The sequence below is a fragment of the Coregonus clupeaformis genome, unplaced genomic scaffold (genome assembly GCF_020615455.1).
Source record: "Coregonus clupeaformis isolate EN_2021a unplaced genomic scaffold, ASM2061545v1 scaf1604, whole genome shotgun sequence".
Taxonomy (NCBI): Eukaryota; Metazoa; Chordata; class Actinopteri; order Salmoniformes; family Salmonidae; genus Coregonus; species Coregonus clupeaformis.
In genome coordinates this window covers 6,147-21,146 of record NW_025535058.1, presented here as the reverse complement: position 1 = coordinate 21,146, position 15,000 = coordinate 6,147, and the positions used below count along the sequence as shown (strand labels likewise).

The following is a 15,000-nucleotide window of genomic DNA, read 5'->3' as shown; positions in this document are numbered from 1 at the left end:
TGTGGTGGCAGCTGCAGAGGTATTTGGGTGTGCGAGACTTGACAGCAGAAGAGTTACAGGGAGTGTTAAGTGGTGATGTCCCATCATTTCAGGTTGAGGGCAAGAGGTAGGAGTGAGTATATTTAAATAGTGGAGAAGGGTGGGGTTAATTATTAGTAGTAGTTTTGAAGTTGTGAGTGTAGTGTTAGATGGTAGGATATTTCTTTGCTTTGTTTTATGTTATTTTTCAAGAAAAGATAAGGGAGATGTACTCCAGTCTAGTAGGTGGCGGTAATGCAACAAATCGGATGCCAACCGCCGTTAAACCTCATTGAAGAAGAAGAAGAAGAATTGAGAGACGAAAGGGAGCTCTGAAGCGGAAAAAGATGGCGGAAGCGGACAATGAAGTGGATTCTGAATCCAATGGCGGTAGAATCAAGGAGAATTGGAGTATTGTTCAAAATAATGGAAAACAGAGCAAAGTAGTGTACAGTGATGAGAATTATTGAGTTATGCTGCGTTCAAAACAACTGGGAACTCCCTAAAAAATTAGCTCAGACGGGAAAAATCGATTTCAACGGTCATCCAACTCGGAATTCCATCTTGGGAACTCGGGCCTCTTTCTAGAGCTCTGACTTTCCAACCTTAAGATCACTGATGTCATGATTTGACCTCGTATTTTTCTGAGTTCCCAGTTGTTTTGAACTCGCCATTATTATACCTCTGCGATATCATCCTAAGAGCCAATTTATGCTTGATCCGAAAATGTGGTCGGAGGCGCCGTATGGATGGTGTGCCACAATTGCGGAGTCTCCATAGGCATGCAGAGGTCAAATTGAGCTCTGTACTGCATCACCATGCACCTCTCAAATTATGTAACAATGCGGAGGGTTGATTGGTTGACAGTAGATGAGTGCGGGAGGTCCTGTATAAACACAAACTCACTTCCTTGACAACTTCCTTCACAACAGCTCTGGGCTGCTCTGCAAAGCGCAAAAAGTATGTTTGCTCTGACTTCTGCGGAGGCCACATCGCAGTAAATGCTGTATGGCCAATGCAGATGTATTGACCATGCAGCGCCTTTAAGGTCCGACTTTCTGACCTGAAGATAACTGACGTCACGATTTGACCTCGTTTTTTCCCCAAGTTCCCAGTTGTCTTGAAAGCAACATTCTAAAGGCCAACATTTTCCTAACCATAAAGCAGTCCTAAGTTTTTGCTTTATTTTTTAGAATAACTTTCAAAAGCTAATGTATTGTGACTAGTGACCGAAGGCAAATGTAGGCAAATCCCAACTACTAATAGTAATGTCTTTGGGTGTTAGAAAAGCGCTATACAAATTCCATGTATTGTTATGAATTATTCAAGAATTAAAAAATATGCTCTATTAACTAATGAAGGTTGTTTAATGCTGATGTTTAGCATAGGTAGACAAATATAACATTACAACATAAAGATACATTACTACTGAGCTTGTAACAATTGAAGGTTCAATTCATCATATGAACATGAAACTTCATATTTTATGTGGTAGAACTAGGTATCTAAATGGGTGTGTGTGAAATGTATCTTTAATTGTATCAAATTTAGTTTAGTAAAACAATAACACTGGGTGATAACATTGAGATCTATTGGAGCCTTTCCAACTCAACCCACAGCAGTGCTTTCTGCTGGCTGTGGATGACATTGCGTATGGCGAGCAGCAGATCGTCGGTGCAGCTCCAGGTGTTGGGTTCCAAAGTGTGGTAGAGCAGGGGCAGGGTCTCTAGCTGCAGCTCGTCCGCCTGACACACCTCCTCCATCACACCATCCTCCCCTCTCCCGGTCAGCAACTTCCTGTCAATGGGCCAAAATAGATAGACTTTAATAATATAATAATGATATGCCATTTAGCAGACGCTTTTATCCAAAGCGACTTACAGTCATGTGTGCATACATTTTTACTACTGTTTCTAAATTGGATTAGAGAACAGAAAACTACAAAAATAGAATAACTTATGATGCTAAAAGTGTATTGAAAACACACACAAATACAGACAGCCAGTCACTTACTTTAGCTTCTTGTGTTTTTTGTTCTTGGGTGGGATATTAATGACGATAGGGTAGACTTCCTGCCTCAGAAGGCCCTCCACACTGCTCAGGCCCAGCTCCAACAGACAGTGCTTGTCCTGAGAGACAAGACACAGAGACCGATATGGGAGAGGTAACCCATTGGGCACAAACATAATTTCAACATCTAGTTTTGATTTATATTTGGTTGAGTTGTCAACTAATGTAAATTCAACGTGAAATCAACAAAAAATGTCACCATGTCATTGGATTTAGGTTAAATGTTTGGTGAAAAAAAGAAATTCCCTTACGTTGATGACTTTTTTCAAATCCAATCATTTTCCCAAGTTGATTCAACGTCATTACATAACACACAACTCGTTGAAATATCGTGGAAGCAACATTGACTCAACCAGTTTTTGCCCAGTGGGAAGTGTTTGTTTGTGTGTGTGAGAGAGAGAGAGAGAGAGAGAGAGAGGATGAATGAAAGAGTGTATACCTGGCTTATTACATCCTGAATAGACTGCAGCCTGATCCCAAGAGCCTGCTCTGGGGTGGAAGCATCTAGCAGGAAAACACTCTTATCATTTCTCTCTGTGGCCTGGATTGGCTCTGAAATACATCACTCCATGAGAAGGGGTAGAGAGACAACATATCAAGTAATTACTTTTAAACACAGCCGATCATGCAAGAAGGACAACAAGCATGCAACTAGTGCTTCTGAGATTTTGAGTGTGTAGTGACAGTATGTCAATAACTATGCGTGTGTGTACCTGGTTGGCAGGTGTTGAAGTCCAGTCCAGACTCTGCTGGCTGAAGCAGTCTCTCTATGAGGCCGCGAGAGAGCAGGGAGGGGGAGAAGATGACAGGCCGTTTGGTCTTGACCTGTATTGGCTGGACCATACTGTAAGGAATCAGGTGCTCCTCGTGACCTGAGCAAAGACACACATACACATTTAGGTTCATGCATTTTTATCTTACTATTGTCTTCAAAGGACAAAAAAAGATCAATAAAGTCATATGGGAGGAGCTTACGATTGCTGAGTGTGTAAAGGATCTGTGGGGTGGAACCAATCCCACGACAGCTGGGGGACACAGCCTTGACCAATCGCACACGCTCAGAGCCCTTCTTGGATACCTACAGTGAGGAATCAGTAGTCTGGTTACCCTTGGTTACCAGAGATTCACACACAGTAGGGACAAGAGGAGACTTACTTTCTTCTTGAAATCCTTCTGCTCCAGGGCTATGGTACGTAACCTCACCAATAACAGCTGCTGGGCTCTGAGATAGAGAGAGAAAGATTTAGGGGGATACACATTCATCACCACGTGTCCCATGTACTCTGTGAGTGCAGTCTAACAAAGCAAAACATTTGCACAAATGTCATAGATTAATGGAACGTTTAATCTTCTTCTCATGCATATTAAAATATATTACATTACATAACCCGTTCATTTGAACTCTGTCACAAAGGTATTATTACAGTGCATGGTACCTCTCCCTTACCTGTTGTAGTTGGGCATGACCCCCGCCTGCAGGGGCTTGGCTGTGTGGGGGTTCACCAGGGTGCAGCGCCACTGGTACTTCCCGTTGTAACGGGTGTCAGTGACGTGTATTATGTCATCACAGCGCACCCCCAGACAGGGCAGGTCGCTATGAGGGTCCAGGTCCAGGTTGACGCGCACATAGAAAGAGTCAGCGCCATAGAAGGTAGGAGAAGGGAGCAGGGAACATAACTTGGAGTAGGCTGAGAAGAGGAAAAGGGGTGGGAAGTTAGTTACACACACTCTATTCTTTCATATTTTTTTGTTTTATAAACAGTCTGACACCTGGATAAAGGCCAAGGCCATGCACTATAAAGGTGTACTGTACTGAAAAAGCACATCAGTCAAGGAAAACCACTGTAAAAGCTGTCTCAGAACTTCACCCTCTGTGTTGTTCTGATGTTTGAGAGAGGAGGGCTCTGTCCACCACTGCAGAGAGAAGTGGGCCACCTCTCCTGTGCACTGGCCCAGCAGCACACTGCCCCCACCAAACATAACCTTCTCCAGCTGGGCAGGGAGAAAGAGACAGTTATACTCAGGCTTGTGTGGCTGTTTTTCTACAATCTGTTTGCCTGTCCATCTGTCTGTATGCCTCTGTTTCTCACCTCCAGTAACTCACTGCCCTCCTTCAGACCACACTGCTCAGCAGGAGAACCAGCTCTGATGCTGCTAACAAAGATGCCTGTGCAGTTGCCCCCAATGATGGTGATGTCATCTGCCAGGCTGCCTCTTCCTCTTTTGGGCGTAGTGGGGGGACTAGGTAAGGGGGACAGGAGCTCTAAACTGAAAGAGGAAGTGGAAAGAGAGATGGTAATTACACTTCTTAGTATACAGTTTAGATTATATCTCACACCATAAAGGGTTAGCAAGTGTACCTACACTACGTTGGATTAGCTGCCCTGATGTAGGCAGCAAAGAGATGGAGACATACCCGAGACTGTTGTAGTTGGGTTTGTGGGGTGGGACAGGGGGCAGGTTGACGAGGTCAGGGGGGATGAGGTGAGAATGCAGGGAGCTACAGGAGTTTGACAGGGAGACCTCACTTTGGACTCCTGAAACACAATATAATGAGACATCACTACACATATCTATACTTAGCAGGGGTTACAGGTATTACAGGTAGCTATAGACTTAGACAAACAGGAGGGGATGTACTGAACTGAACCAAACCTGTGAGGTTCTCATTTTCATCACTGCCCCAGGAGTCCAGGTCAAACCTGTAAACGGATAAGATCACAAGAGAGGAGTTTTCATCATCATTTATTTAGTTTTAAATGCATTTACAGCATAACGTGTGATTTAAGAGTGATATTTCTATATTAGAGAATAATGTAAAAGTTGACTTGCAATGGTATGACCATAGATATCCTATTCAATTACTACAGTGCCTTGCAAAAGTATTCATCCCCCTTGGCGTTTTTCCTATTTTGTTGCATTACAACCTGTAATTTAAATGGATTTTTATTTGGCTTTCATGTAATGGACATACACAAAAATAGTCCAAATTGGTGAAGTGAAATGAAAACAATAACTTGTTTCAAAAAATTCTACAAAAATAAATAACGGAAAAGTAGTGCGTGCATATGTATTCACCCCCTTTGCTATGAAGCCCCTAAATAAGATCTGGTGCAACCAATTACCTTCAGAAGTCACATAATTATAGTAATAATAGTTAGATTGCACTCAGGTGGACTTTATTTAAGTGTCACATGATCTGTCACATGATCTCAGTATATATAAACCTGTTCTGAAAGGCCCCAGAGTCTGCAACACCACTAAGCAAGGGGCACCTCCAAGCAAGCGGCACCATGAAGACCAAGGAGCTCTCCAAACAGGTCAGGGACAAAGTTGTGGAGAAGTACAGATCAGGGTTGGGTTATAAAAAAATATCTGAAACTTTGAACATCCCACGAAGCACCATTAAATCCATTATTAAAAAATGGAAAGAATATGGCACCACAACAAACCTGCCAAGAGAGGGCCGCCCACCAAAACTCACGGACCAGGCAAGGAGGGCATTAATCAGAGAGGCACCAAAGAGACCAAAGATAACCCTAAAGGAGCTGCAAAGCGCCACAGCGGAGATTGGAGTATCTGTCCATTGGACCACTTTAAGCCGTACACTCCACAGAGCTGGGCTTTACGGAAGAGTGGCCAGAAAAAAGCCATTGCTTAAAGAAAACAATATGCAAACACGTTTGGTGTTCACCAAAAGCCATGTGGGAGACTCCCCAAACATACGGAAGAAGGTACTCTGGTCAGATTAAACTAAAATTTAGCTTTTTGGCCATCAAGGAAAACGCTATGTCTGGTGCAAACCCAACACCTCTAATCACCCCGAGAACACCATCCCCACAGTGAAGCATGGAGGTGGCAGCATTATGCTGTGGGGATGTTTTTCATTGGCAGGGACTGGGAAACTGGTCAGAATTGAAGGAATGATGGATGGCGCTAAATACAAGGAAATTCTTGAGGGAAACCTGTTTCAGTCTTCCAGAGATTTGAGACCGGGACGGAGGTTCACCTTCCAGCAGGACAATGACCCTAAGCATACTGCTAAAGCAACACTTGAGTGGTTTAAGGGGAAACATTTAAATGTCTTGGAATGGCCTAGTCAAAGCCCAGACCTCAATCCAATTGAGAATCTGTGGTATGACTTAAAGATTGCTGTACACCAGCGGAACCCATCCAACTTGAAGGAGCTGGAGCAGTTTTGCCTTGAAGAATGGGCAAAAATCCCAGTGGCTAGATGTGCCAAACTTATAGAGACATACCCCAAGAGACTTGCAGCTGTAATTGCTGCAAAAGGTGGCTCTACAAAGTATTGACTTTGGGGGGGTGAATAGTTATGCACGCTCAAGTTCTTTTTTGTTGTCTTATTTCTTGTTTGTATCACCCCAAAAATTATTTTGCATCTTCAAAGAGGTAGGCATGTTGCGTAAATCAAATGATACAACCCCCCCAAATCCAGGTTGTAAGGCAACGAAATAGGAAAAATGCCAAGGGGGGTGAATACTTTCGCAAGCCACTGTAATAATTTTAATTCCTTATTCTATGGGTATGACATACTCTATGTTGACCCTGCGGTTGATGGAGTTCATACAGGGAGGGAAGGGGAATATGGAGAGCCTGTTAACATCCTTCTCACTGTCCACTGTCTGTAAAACACACAGGACACAAACAAAGAGTGAAATAGAGAATGACTAAAGTGTCGATGCAGGCCCATAATTTAAACCTATTCATTGCCTCCTTGACAAGTTGAAAAAGTTGATTGATTATTCAACAATCGACATATACTGTGTATATTAACAGCTACACTGTTCAGTGAGAAAAACACATTTGTTCATATAATATAGATGAACGCTAGATGAGACATGATGCTTTGATATGTCGGCATGTCACAAGGTGTTGTGGAGTAATGTAACAACTCACTGGTGTCAAGAGATTCTCTTCTGAGTTTGAGCAGGAACCTGCAGACAAAATTTGGTATTTAGAAGTCTAAGCCTATCCTCTCTCATCAAAGTTGTCAAAAAAAGACATTTGTTTTGGCCATGCCTATTTCTACTATGTCTTATTCAAACAGTAGTTCAAATACAAGGTTTATCCTTAATCAGTTACAGTGCTGTAAACGTAGAATAAATTAAGCAAACATGAAAACTGAATTTATCCAAAAAGAGGGATTAACTCAGGAATGCTCTTTTCTACAATGCTATCCTTACAAACCCCAACCCCCTAATCCAGTGGTTCCCAACCTTTTTTGGTTACTGTACCACCAAGTACATTTTGCTCTGCCCAGAGTACCCTTGAAGTACCCCCTCGTGTGCATTTTACCAGTAAGCCTATGGTCTCATCAGTCTTCTCAAGTACCCCCTGTGGATAGGCCAAGTACCCCTGGTTGGGAAACACTGCATTCATCTCAATTGAAATATAGGCTTACCTTTGGAGTGGTCATGGGTTTGGCCTGTAGAGGGAGACTGTGACACAGAAATGAAAACAGAGACATCATCAACATCTGTTCACTGAAAGATATCCTACAGGTACCAGCATGCTGACAGTTACACAAATTCATCTCTGGCAACATCATATCTCTAACTCTATGCAAAACAACAATGAGACCTAATTAGCACACAGGAGTTGCTTCACCCTGGTCTAAAAATAATATTCCCCACATAGTTCTCCATAAGTAGACCATGAATAATCATAACAAGTACAATTATTGTTACGGGATCAGCTCAATGGTATCTACTTAATTACAACTCTGTGAATGAGTAAAATGAAAAGACGGGTTGGACAGCAACACTGCAACAGCCCTCAATGACTATTTATTATATGATAATGAAGAGATAAATGTTGAGGCTGCTGTTGATGGTAACAGTATAATGTTGCTAATATTCTAGCTGCGGCCAATGAAGATGATAAGATGGAGATGAACTCTGACCTTGCAGAGCAGCTGGTGAGTGCAGTTGGGCAGAGGGCTGAGGTCTAGGGAGCAGCAGGGCCCGTAGCACTGGTCCTCACTGCACAGAGACAGGTGAGACTAGGAGAGGGACAGAGAGACAATTGGAAGAGTATAGGAGAAGGCTAACAGGTCCACACTGTAATTTGATTATCCGTTTTTGTGAGTGTGTGAAACTGTATGTCTGACAGAATAGGGAAAACACACTTGTGTTGCACAAGTATAATCAAAAGTGTGTACACAGTACAGTTGAAGTCGGAAGTTTACATACACCTTAGCCAAATACATTTAAACTCAGTTTTTCACAATTCCTGACATTTAATCCTAGTAAAAATTCCCTGTCTTAGGTCAGTTAGGATCACCACTTTATTTTAAGAATGTGAAATGTCAAAATAATAGTAGAGAGTGATTTATTTCAGCTTTTATTTATTTCATCAAATTCCCAGTGGGTCAGAAGTTTACATACACTCAATTAGTATTTGGTAGCATTGCCTTTAAATTGTTTAACTTGGGTCAAACGTTTCGGGTAGCCTTCCACAAGCTTCCCACAATAAGTTGGGTGAATTTTGGCCCATTCCTCCTGACAGAGCTGGTGTAACTGAATCAGGTTTGTAGGCCTCTTTGCTCGCACACGCTTTTTCAGATCTGCCCACACATTTTCTAAAGGATTGAGGTCAGGGCTTTGTGATGGCCTCTCCAATACCTTGACTTTGTTGTCCTTAAGCCATTTTGCCACAACTTTGGAAGTATGCTTGGGGTCATTGTCCATTTGGAAGACCCATTTGCGACCAAGCTTTAACTTCCTGACTGATGTCTTGAGATGTTGCTTCAATATATCCACATAATTTTCCTTCCTGATGATGCCATCTATTTTGTGAAGTGCACCAGTCCCTCCTGCAGCAAAGCACCCGCACAGCATGATGCTGCCACCCCCGTACTTCACGGTTGGGATGGTGTTCTTCAGCTTGCAAGCCATCCCCTTTTTCCTCCAAACATAACGATGGTCATTATGGCCCAACAGTTATATTTTTGTTTCATCAGACCAGAGGACATTTCTCCAAAAAGTACAATCTTTGTCCCCATGTGCAGTTGCAAACCGTAGTCTGGCTTTTTTATGGCGGTTTTGGAGCAGTGGCTTCTTCCTTGCTGAGCGGCCTTTCAGGTTATGTCGATATAGGACTCGTTTTACTGTGGATATAGATACTTTTGTACCTGTTTCCTCCAGCATCTTCACAAGGTCCTTTGCTGTTGTTCTGGGATTGATTTGCACTTTTCGCACCAAAGTACGTTCATCTCTAGGAGACAGAATGTGTCTCCTTCCTGAGCGGTATGACGGCTGCGTGGTCCCATGGTGTTTATACTTGCATACTGTTTATACTTGCATACTATTGTTTGTACAGATGAACATGGTACCTTCAGGCGTTTGGAAATTGCTCCCAAGGATGAACCAGACTTGTGGAGGTCTACCATTTCTTTTCTGAGAGCTGATTTCTTTTGATTTTCCCATGATGTCAAGCAAAGAGGCACTGAGTTTGAAGGTAGGCCTTGAAATACATCCACAGGTACACCTCCAATTGACTCAAATGATGTCAATTAGCCTATCAGAAGCTTCTAAAGCCATGACATCATTTTCTGGAATTTTCCAAGCTGTTTGAAGGCACAGTCAACTGACCTACTGGAATTGTGATACAGTGAATTATAAGTTAAATAATCTGTCTGTAAACAATTGTTGGAAAAATTACTTGTGTCATGCACAAAGTAGATGTCCTAACCGACTTGCCAAAACTATAGTTTGTTAACAAGACATTTGTAGAGTGGTTGAAAAACGAGTTTTAATGACTCCAACCTAAGTGTATGTAAACTTCCGACTTCAACTGTATGTGTGTGCATAGCTGAGACTCACACAGTGCATACAGGGGGAACTCTGCTCCCTGCTCCTGTCCTTCTCTTTCTCCAGCTCTCTCTGCTGCTGCTCTAGATTGGCCTGAAGCTCTGCGATGCGTTTACGCAGGCGGTTCTTGTCCAATAGGCAGTCAGTATATTCCAACTGCAGGCTGTCTCGACTGCGCAGAGCCTGAAGGATAACAGTATCAGAGGGAGGAGGAGAGAACGTGCCAGAGAGGTGAGTTATGAGGAGACAGACACTGAGTGGAGAAGATACTGAGTAGTTGAAACACCTGCATGACTAGATAAAAAATGATGTATTACGGTGAGTAATGGCATGGGGCAAACATGCAAAGAAAGGCCTTATATTATCCAGCAAAAAGGCCTCAAACTCAACACTCCGACCTCAACATTCCTCTGTGCATGTGCATTCAGTGTCCAAACAGCCATGAACTATTTAAACCACTTTAACCATTACTGTAACCAACAGAAACAAACACTTTACCATACATTGATTCTAACCCATATCCCTACTCAGACCTACTGACCTGGTCCCTCTCCTTTTCCAGCTCCATAATCTGGTTGAAGTAGGAAATGCTCCTTTTCTGTTCCGTCTCCCAATCCAGCTGGAGAGTCCTCACCTTCAGCTGCAGCTGCTCACACTGAGACTCCAGCTACACAACACAACACAACACACCATCAAAGACAGAATAATACAATTGTGTTGATATACAAGAAGCATGTTTTAACACTGTATGAAACCTTAACAAAGACAACTTGAAAAACTGTCACCAGCTCAGTGACTCCTGAGAGTGAATCACACATGGAGATGGGCCAGAATGGCGTGAATAGGCTTGTTTGCTGCTCTCACCTTGTCCCTGAAATCCTCTGAGCTCTCCAGCTCTCCCTGTAGTCTGGCGATGTCGCCACACAGCTCGTGTCTCTGCTCTGTTGCCTCCCTGCGGTCCTGCTTCAGGATGTCCAACAGAGCCTGAGGTCAAAACGGAACAACACAAGAGTTAGAGCAGCACAGTCGGAGCGGGAAAACATCACAAACTCAGATGGTGAATTAGATTCACTCTGAGTGGCGGCTCTCACCTGTGTTTCAATGTGACCTGCCTTCTGAATGTCAATGTGCTGTAGTGGCTTCTCCCTTATCTCGGGAACAGCGGGGGCGCCGTTCGTGCAGTGGAGGACACTACTGTTCCTTCTGAATGGCGTCGTAGAGGCAGGGCTACTGTCAGTCTCTTTCTCTGCCTCCATCAGTCTGGTCTTCAGCTGCTCCACCTGTAGAAAATGTTGAGTAGGAATATTACAAGGGAATCCTACCAGGGAAAAGGCTTCCTATAAAGGCATGTCCCAACAGCTCTTAATAAAAAGCTGATACCCTCCATCCATCCTTTTATCTTTCGCCAGCTGCTTTCTTCTGTCCCAGTCACCCTTCCTCTCCTTCAACAACCCAACAGACCCGCTTGGCCCCCTCTCCTCTCTATACCTGTTCCAGTAGCTCTCTCTCGCGTGCGGAGGCCTTGGCCTGATCCTCCAGGGCACAAGAGTATTTCATAGCCTGTTCCAGGTGCCTGTCCTTCAGCCGGCCCAGCTCCCTGCTGCCTGCCTCCCAGTCCTGACGCAGCCTGTATGTGAGACACACATTCAGCGAGCTCTCAGTACACTGGACATAGAAACTGTACATCCATATTAAAAAATGTATGACAGCCATGGACCACGGCTCATCATGAATGTAGTTTATGTATATCATTCTAGATGTTTCAAGTTCCGGTCTGAATACCGTCATTCACTTTAGGTAACAGTTGCTATTCTGCTTCGCTCAACAATAAAATGTGTGAAGAGAAAAAAAAACTGCACATTGTTTGGCACTGTAGATAACAACCAGATGTTTGTGTGGTTTTACCTGTGAAGTTCAATGAATCAAACTCTGTTTGTTTAGTGCTTCTCATCGTGTCATTTGTCTCACAGTGCTTTAAGCCCTGTATGTGTGGTCCCGTGTGGTGTACCTCTCCATCTGCAGCCGGTCGTGTCGTAGGTCCAATGTCTTGCGTTCAGCCCGGCTGCGCTCCTCCTCGGCCACACGGCAACGCTGGGACAGGCGGCGCTCACACACACGGCTCCCCCGCAGCTGCTCCCTCAGCTTACGCACCTCCAGCAGTAGGAACTGAGTCAGGCCCTCTGGACCTTCCTCATCTGGGGGGAACACAGCAGTGGAGGTAAATGGGGGATGGGGGAACACTGGTCAAAGAAGGGGGACATATGGGGACATATCCTTACCCAGGATGATGGAGCAGCGCTGGGTGGGCTGTTTTCCAGTGAGCTGGGTGTATTGCTCTGGGTGGTAGAACTCCAAAGACTCCATGAAGGCCTGCAGGCCACGCTGGCCCCGCCCATGCAGGATGTCAATCAAACGGCCTGATAAACAGTTATAACATCATTAAAGTTTATAAGAGGAAGACGACAATACATCCTGAAGATGGAGATACTGTAAGTACTGTACTGACACAAGTGTGAAAGCTGCTCATGTTCCAGGTACTCCCTTTGTTGTCTTTTCCTCTCTAACCTCATCTTTCTGTTTCTCTCTCTCCCCATCTTTTTTCCCTCCCCATCTGTCTACCTCCTCCTTTATCTCTCCCTCTCCTTTACTTAGCTAGTGGCCACCCCCTCATTCCTTTCATCTTGATCTCCTGCCTCGTTACTCATACCCGTCTCCCCTCCCTCTGTCTCTCACTCCCCTCTCGCTATCCTTCCTAACCATCTTTTTCTCACACGGCACAAACCCCTACTTACCTCATTCTCTCCGACCTACCCCCTCTCTCCCTGCCTCCTTTCACTTACCTTTTACACTCTTCTCATTCCCTTCCATCATTTTCTCTCATTCTCCCTCTCTTTTTCACTCCCACCCATTCCCTCTCCTTCCTCTCTCTCACCAGCCTTGCTGATACGTAGTGGGTACTGGGTGGAGTTGAGGACCTCATCCTCATCCTGCTCGTCGATGACCTTGCACTGCCTCAGGTAGGGGGTGAGCTTGGCCGGGTTCAGGATGCGGGTCAGCTTTTGCCTCACCCCCTCCACCCGGTCCCACAGTTCCTCACAGCACTCCTCAGAGAACGGGGACACCGGCCGCCCCTCTTCCTGTCCCGTGTCATAATCCTTCACCCATACTGTGATGCCTGGTCCAGAGGAAGCAAGTTAATACAGGACTGGTTTGAAAGAGGAGCCAAAATTACTCTGTGTTATAAAGAGAACAGGCTCAAACTATGTTGATAATACAGTTTATGGCCATTGTCTGCTGCATTGTGAGAAGGAGCAGAAGGAGGTGCTTTTCTGGCTGTGCTCTAAGGAAAACTGGAGGGGATTATTTGGCATTTAACATATACCAGGCAGTAGGATTAACCTCCAGTACTATGAACACATTTGATGGTGCATTATCTGCACCAATGATTTACTCAAGTTTCTCCTGGTGGTGCACAATGTTGGTTGGTAGGTCATAAACAATGATAGGGAGGACATTCAATCTGTCTCAGAGCTCAAGAATGCAAACACTGTTGTGATTCATATCTTACACTTAAAAACCTACTGTGATAGCAGAAAAATACCTCCTCAACTACTGAGGAGCAGTTGTACCAACTCCCTGGACTAAGAAAAAACATGTTCAATTGAGACTCTCCACAAGAAGATGGAGGGAGAGAAAAAAGCTCTCAAAAAGTCAAACAAACAAGTTTAGTAGTACATGTCATTCCGTTTACTGTAATTCCGTTCCCGGGTGTAATTCCACTTCACTTACTGTAGTTCAATAACCAAAATAGATTTTTTCCAACTCAAGGTGACATGTCATAGCTGACACCCCATTCTTTCTGCAGAACTCTTTGGATCTTAATTCGGAGCAGATATTTAATATAATTTTTGTTAAACCTGGTCTCATAAAAACCTGATGAAGATTTTACCATAATTCCATTACCAAAGTTTGCATCTGCACAGTTCTTCCACTAAATTAGTTTTTGTAAAATGTTCAGTGGAAATTGTTAAAAGTAGTCCTTGTGCATAGAGTTGTATGGTTTGTTAAACTTTGAAGTCAATGGTTTTCGTTTGAGATACATTTTAAAGTGAAAAAACTGAGTCAAAGCATAATTCAGTTACCATGGAATTGCCCATATGCTGCTAAAGCAACATAGTGTATATTTTTAAGTTAACTATTTACCGACAATGGGGGGTATGTGCTCCATAACCCTGACCCCATCGCGCACCTGTATTATATAGGCAAACAAACAAACAAGTCGAGACACATCTGTGGAATCTTTTCCTGTCATCTCTCTCTTTTGCCCATGCAGGCTACTATATCATGTAGTCAAGAACAACTTTTTTCCAGAGCAGTGTCAACATCTCAAAATAAAAAAGCACCCCTTAGACTACTTGGCTATATGAATATTTGCTAAATTATTTGACCGGAGTTTACAATACCAAAAATAAGTGTGACTGACAAGACAATAAGGAGGGAGAAGTGTCATTCAGTGCCACACCGTTTCAACCCCGATTGAGTCGTCTAACTTTATCTGAAAAAGTCAGACAAGAAATTCTGTAACATCATCTGTAAAAAAACAAAAAACATGACAAAATGAAATCTTAATTTCACACTTACCACTCATTGTCAAGGATGTTGTAAGCAATCTCCTCAGACAGATATTCCACTTTTCGTTTCGATCAATCATAAAAGGATGAATGAGTCTTTAAAGTCAAGAATGAGATAGAACCGTAAACTACTATTCCACTCTGGCTATGCTATTGCGTTGAGAAGCTGGTTGTGTTGTACATGGGACGCAGTATCACACTCCTCCCCAACTTTGCGGTCCTGCCTCCTCACAATCGCCTGCACATGCCATATTCCACCAATCAGCAATTGTTCACAACTGGCCCGATCATTCCAGATGACCAAACCAGGATACATTTCCAACAACTGGATGTATCCTTTTTTCAGGGATACAGCTAATTCAACATAGGCTGTGGTACTTCTCTCATGCGTTTTCTTTTAAGCCTGCTACTTTAGGTTAAAGCCAGGTTAACCCAAATACTGTATCTCT

At 43.6% G+C, this 15,000-nt stretch overlaps 1 protein-coding gene across 1 annotated transcript; it reads right to left on the bottom strand.

Annotated features, from left to right (window-relative positions):
• Positions 1 to 1,373: 1,373 nt before the first annotated feature.
• LOC121551507 (caspase recruitment domain-containing protein 10) lies at positions 1,374 to 14,708 on the bottom strand. The gene is made up of 24 exons (XM_041864201.2): positions 14,562 to 14,708; positions 12,853 to 13,095; positions 12,200 to 12,337; positions 11,929 to 12,115; positions 11,409 to 11,547; positions 11,012 to 11,200; positions 10,785 to 10,904; positions 10,462 to 10,587; positions 9,933 to 10,103; positions 8,012 to 8,110; positions 7,511 to 7,547; positions 7,006 to 7,043; positions 6,643 to 6,731; positions 4,744 to 4,790; positions 4,505 to 4,625; positions 4,179 to 4,356; positions 3,957 to 4,080; positions 3,536 to 3,776; positions 3,244 to 3,310; positions 3,064 to 3,166; positions 2,802 to 2,960; positions 2,528 to 2,640; positions 2,032 to 2,147; positions 1,374 to 1,815 (listed from the first exon to the last, which is right to left on the bottom strand). Exons 1-24 carry the CDS (start codon positions 14,629 to 14,631, stop codon positions 1,608 to 1,610), a joined length of 3,123 nt encoding a protein of 1,040 aa, XP_041720135.1. The 5' UTR covers positions 14,632 to 14,708; the 3' UTR covers positions 1,374 to 1,607.
• Positions 14,709 to 15,000: the final 292 nt, after the last annotated feature.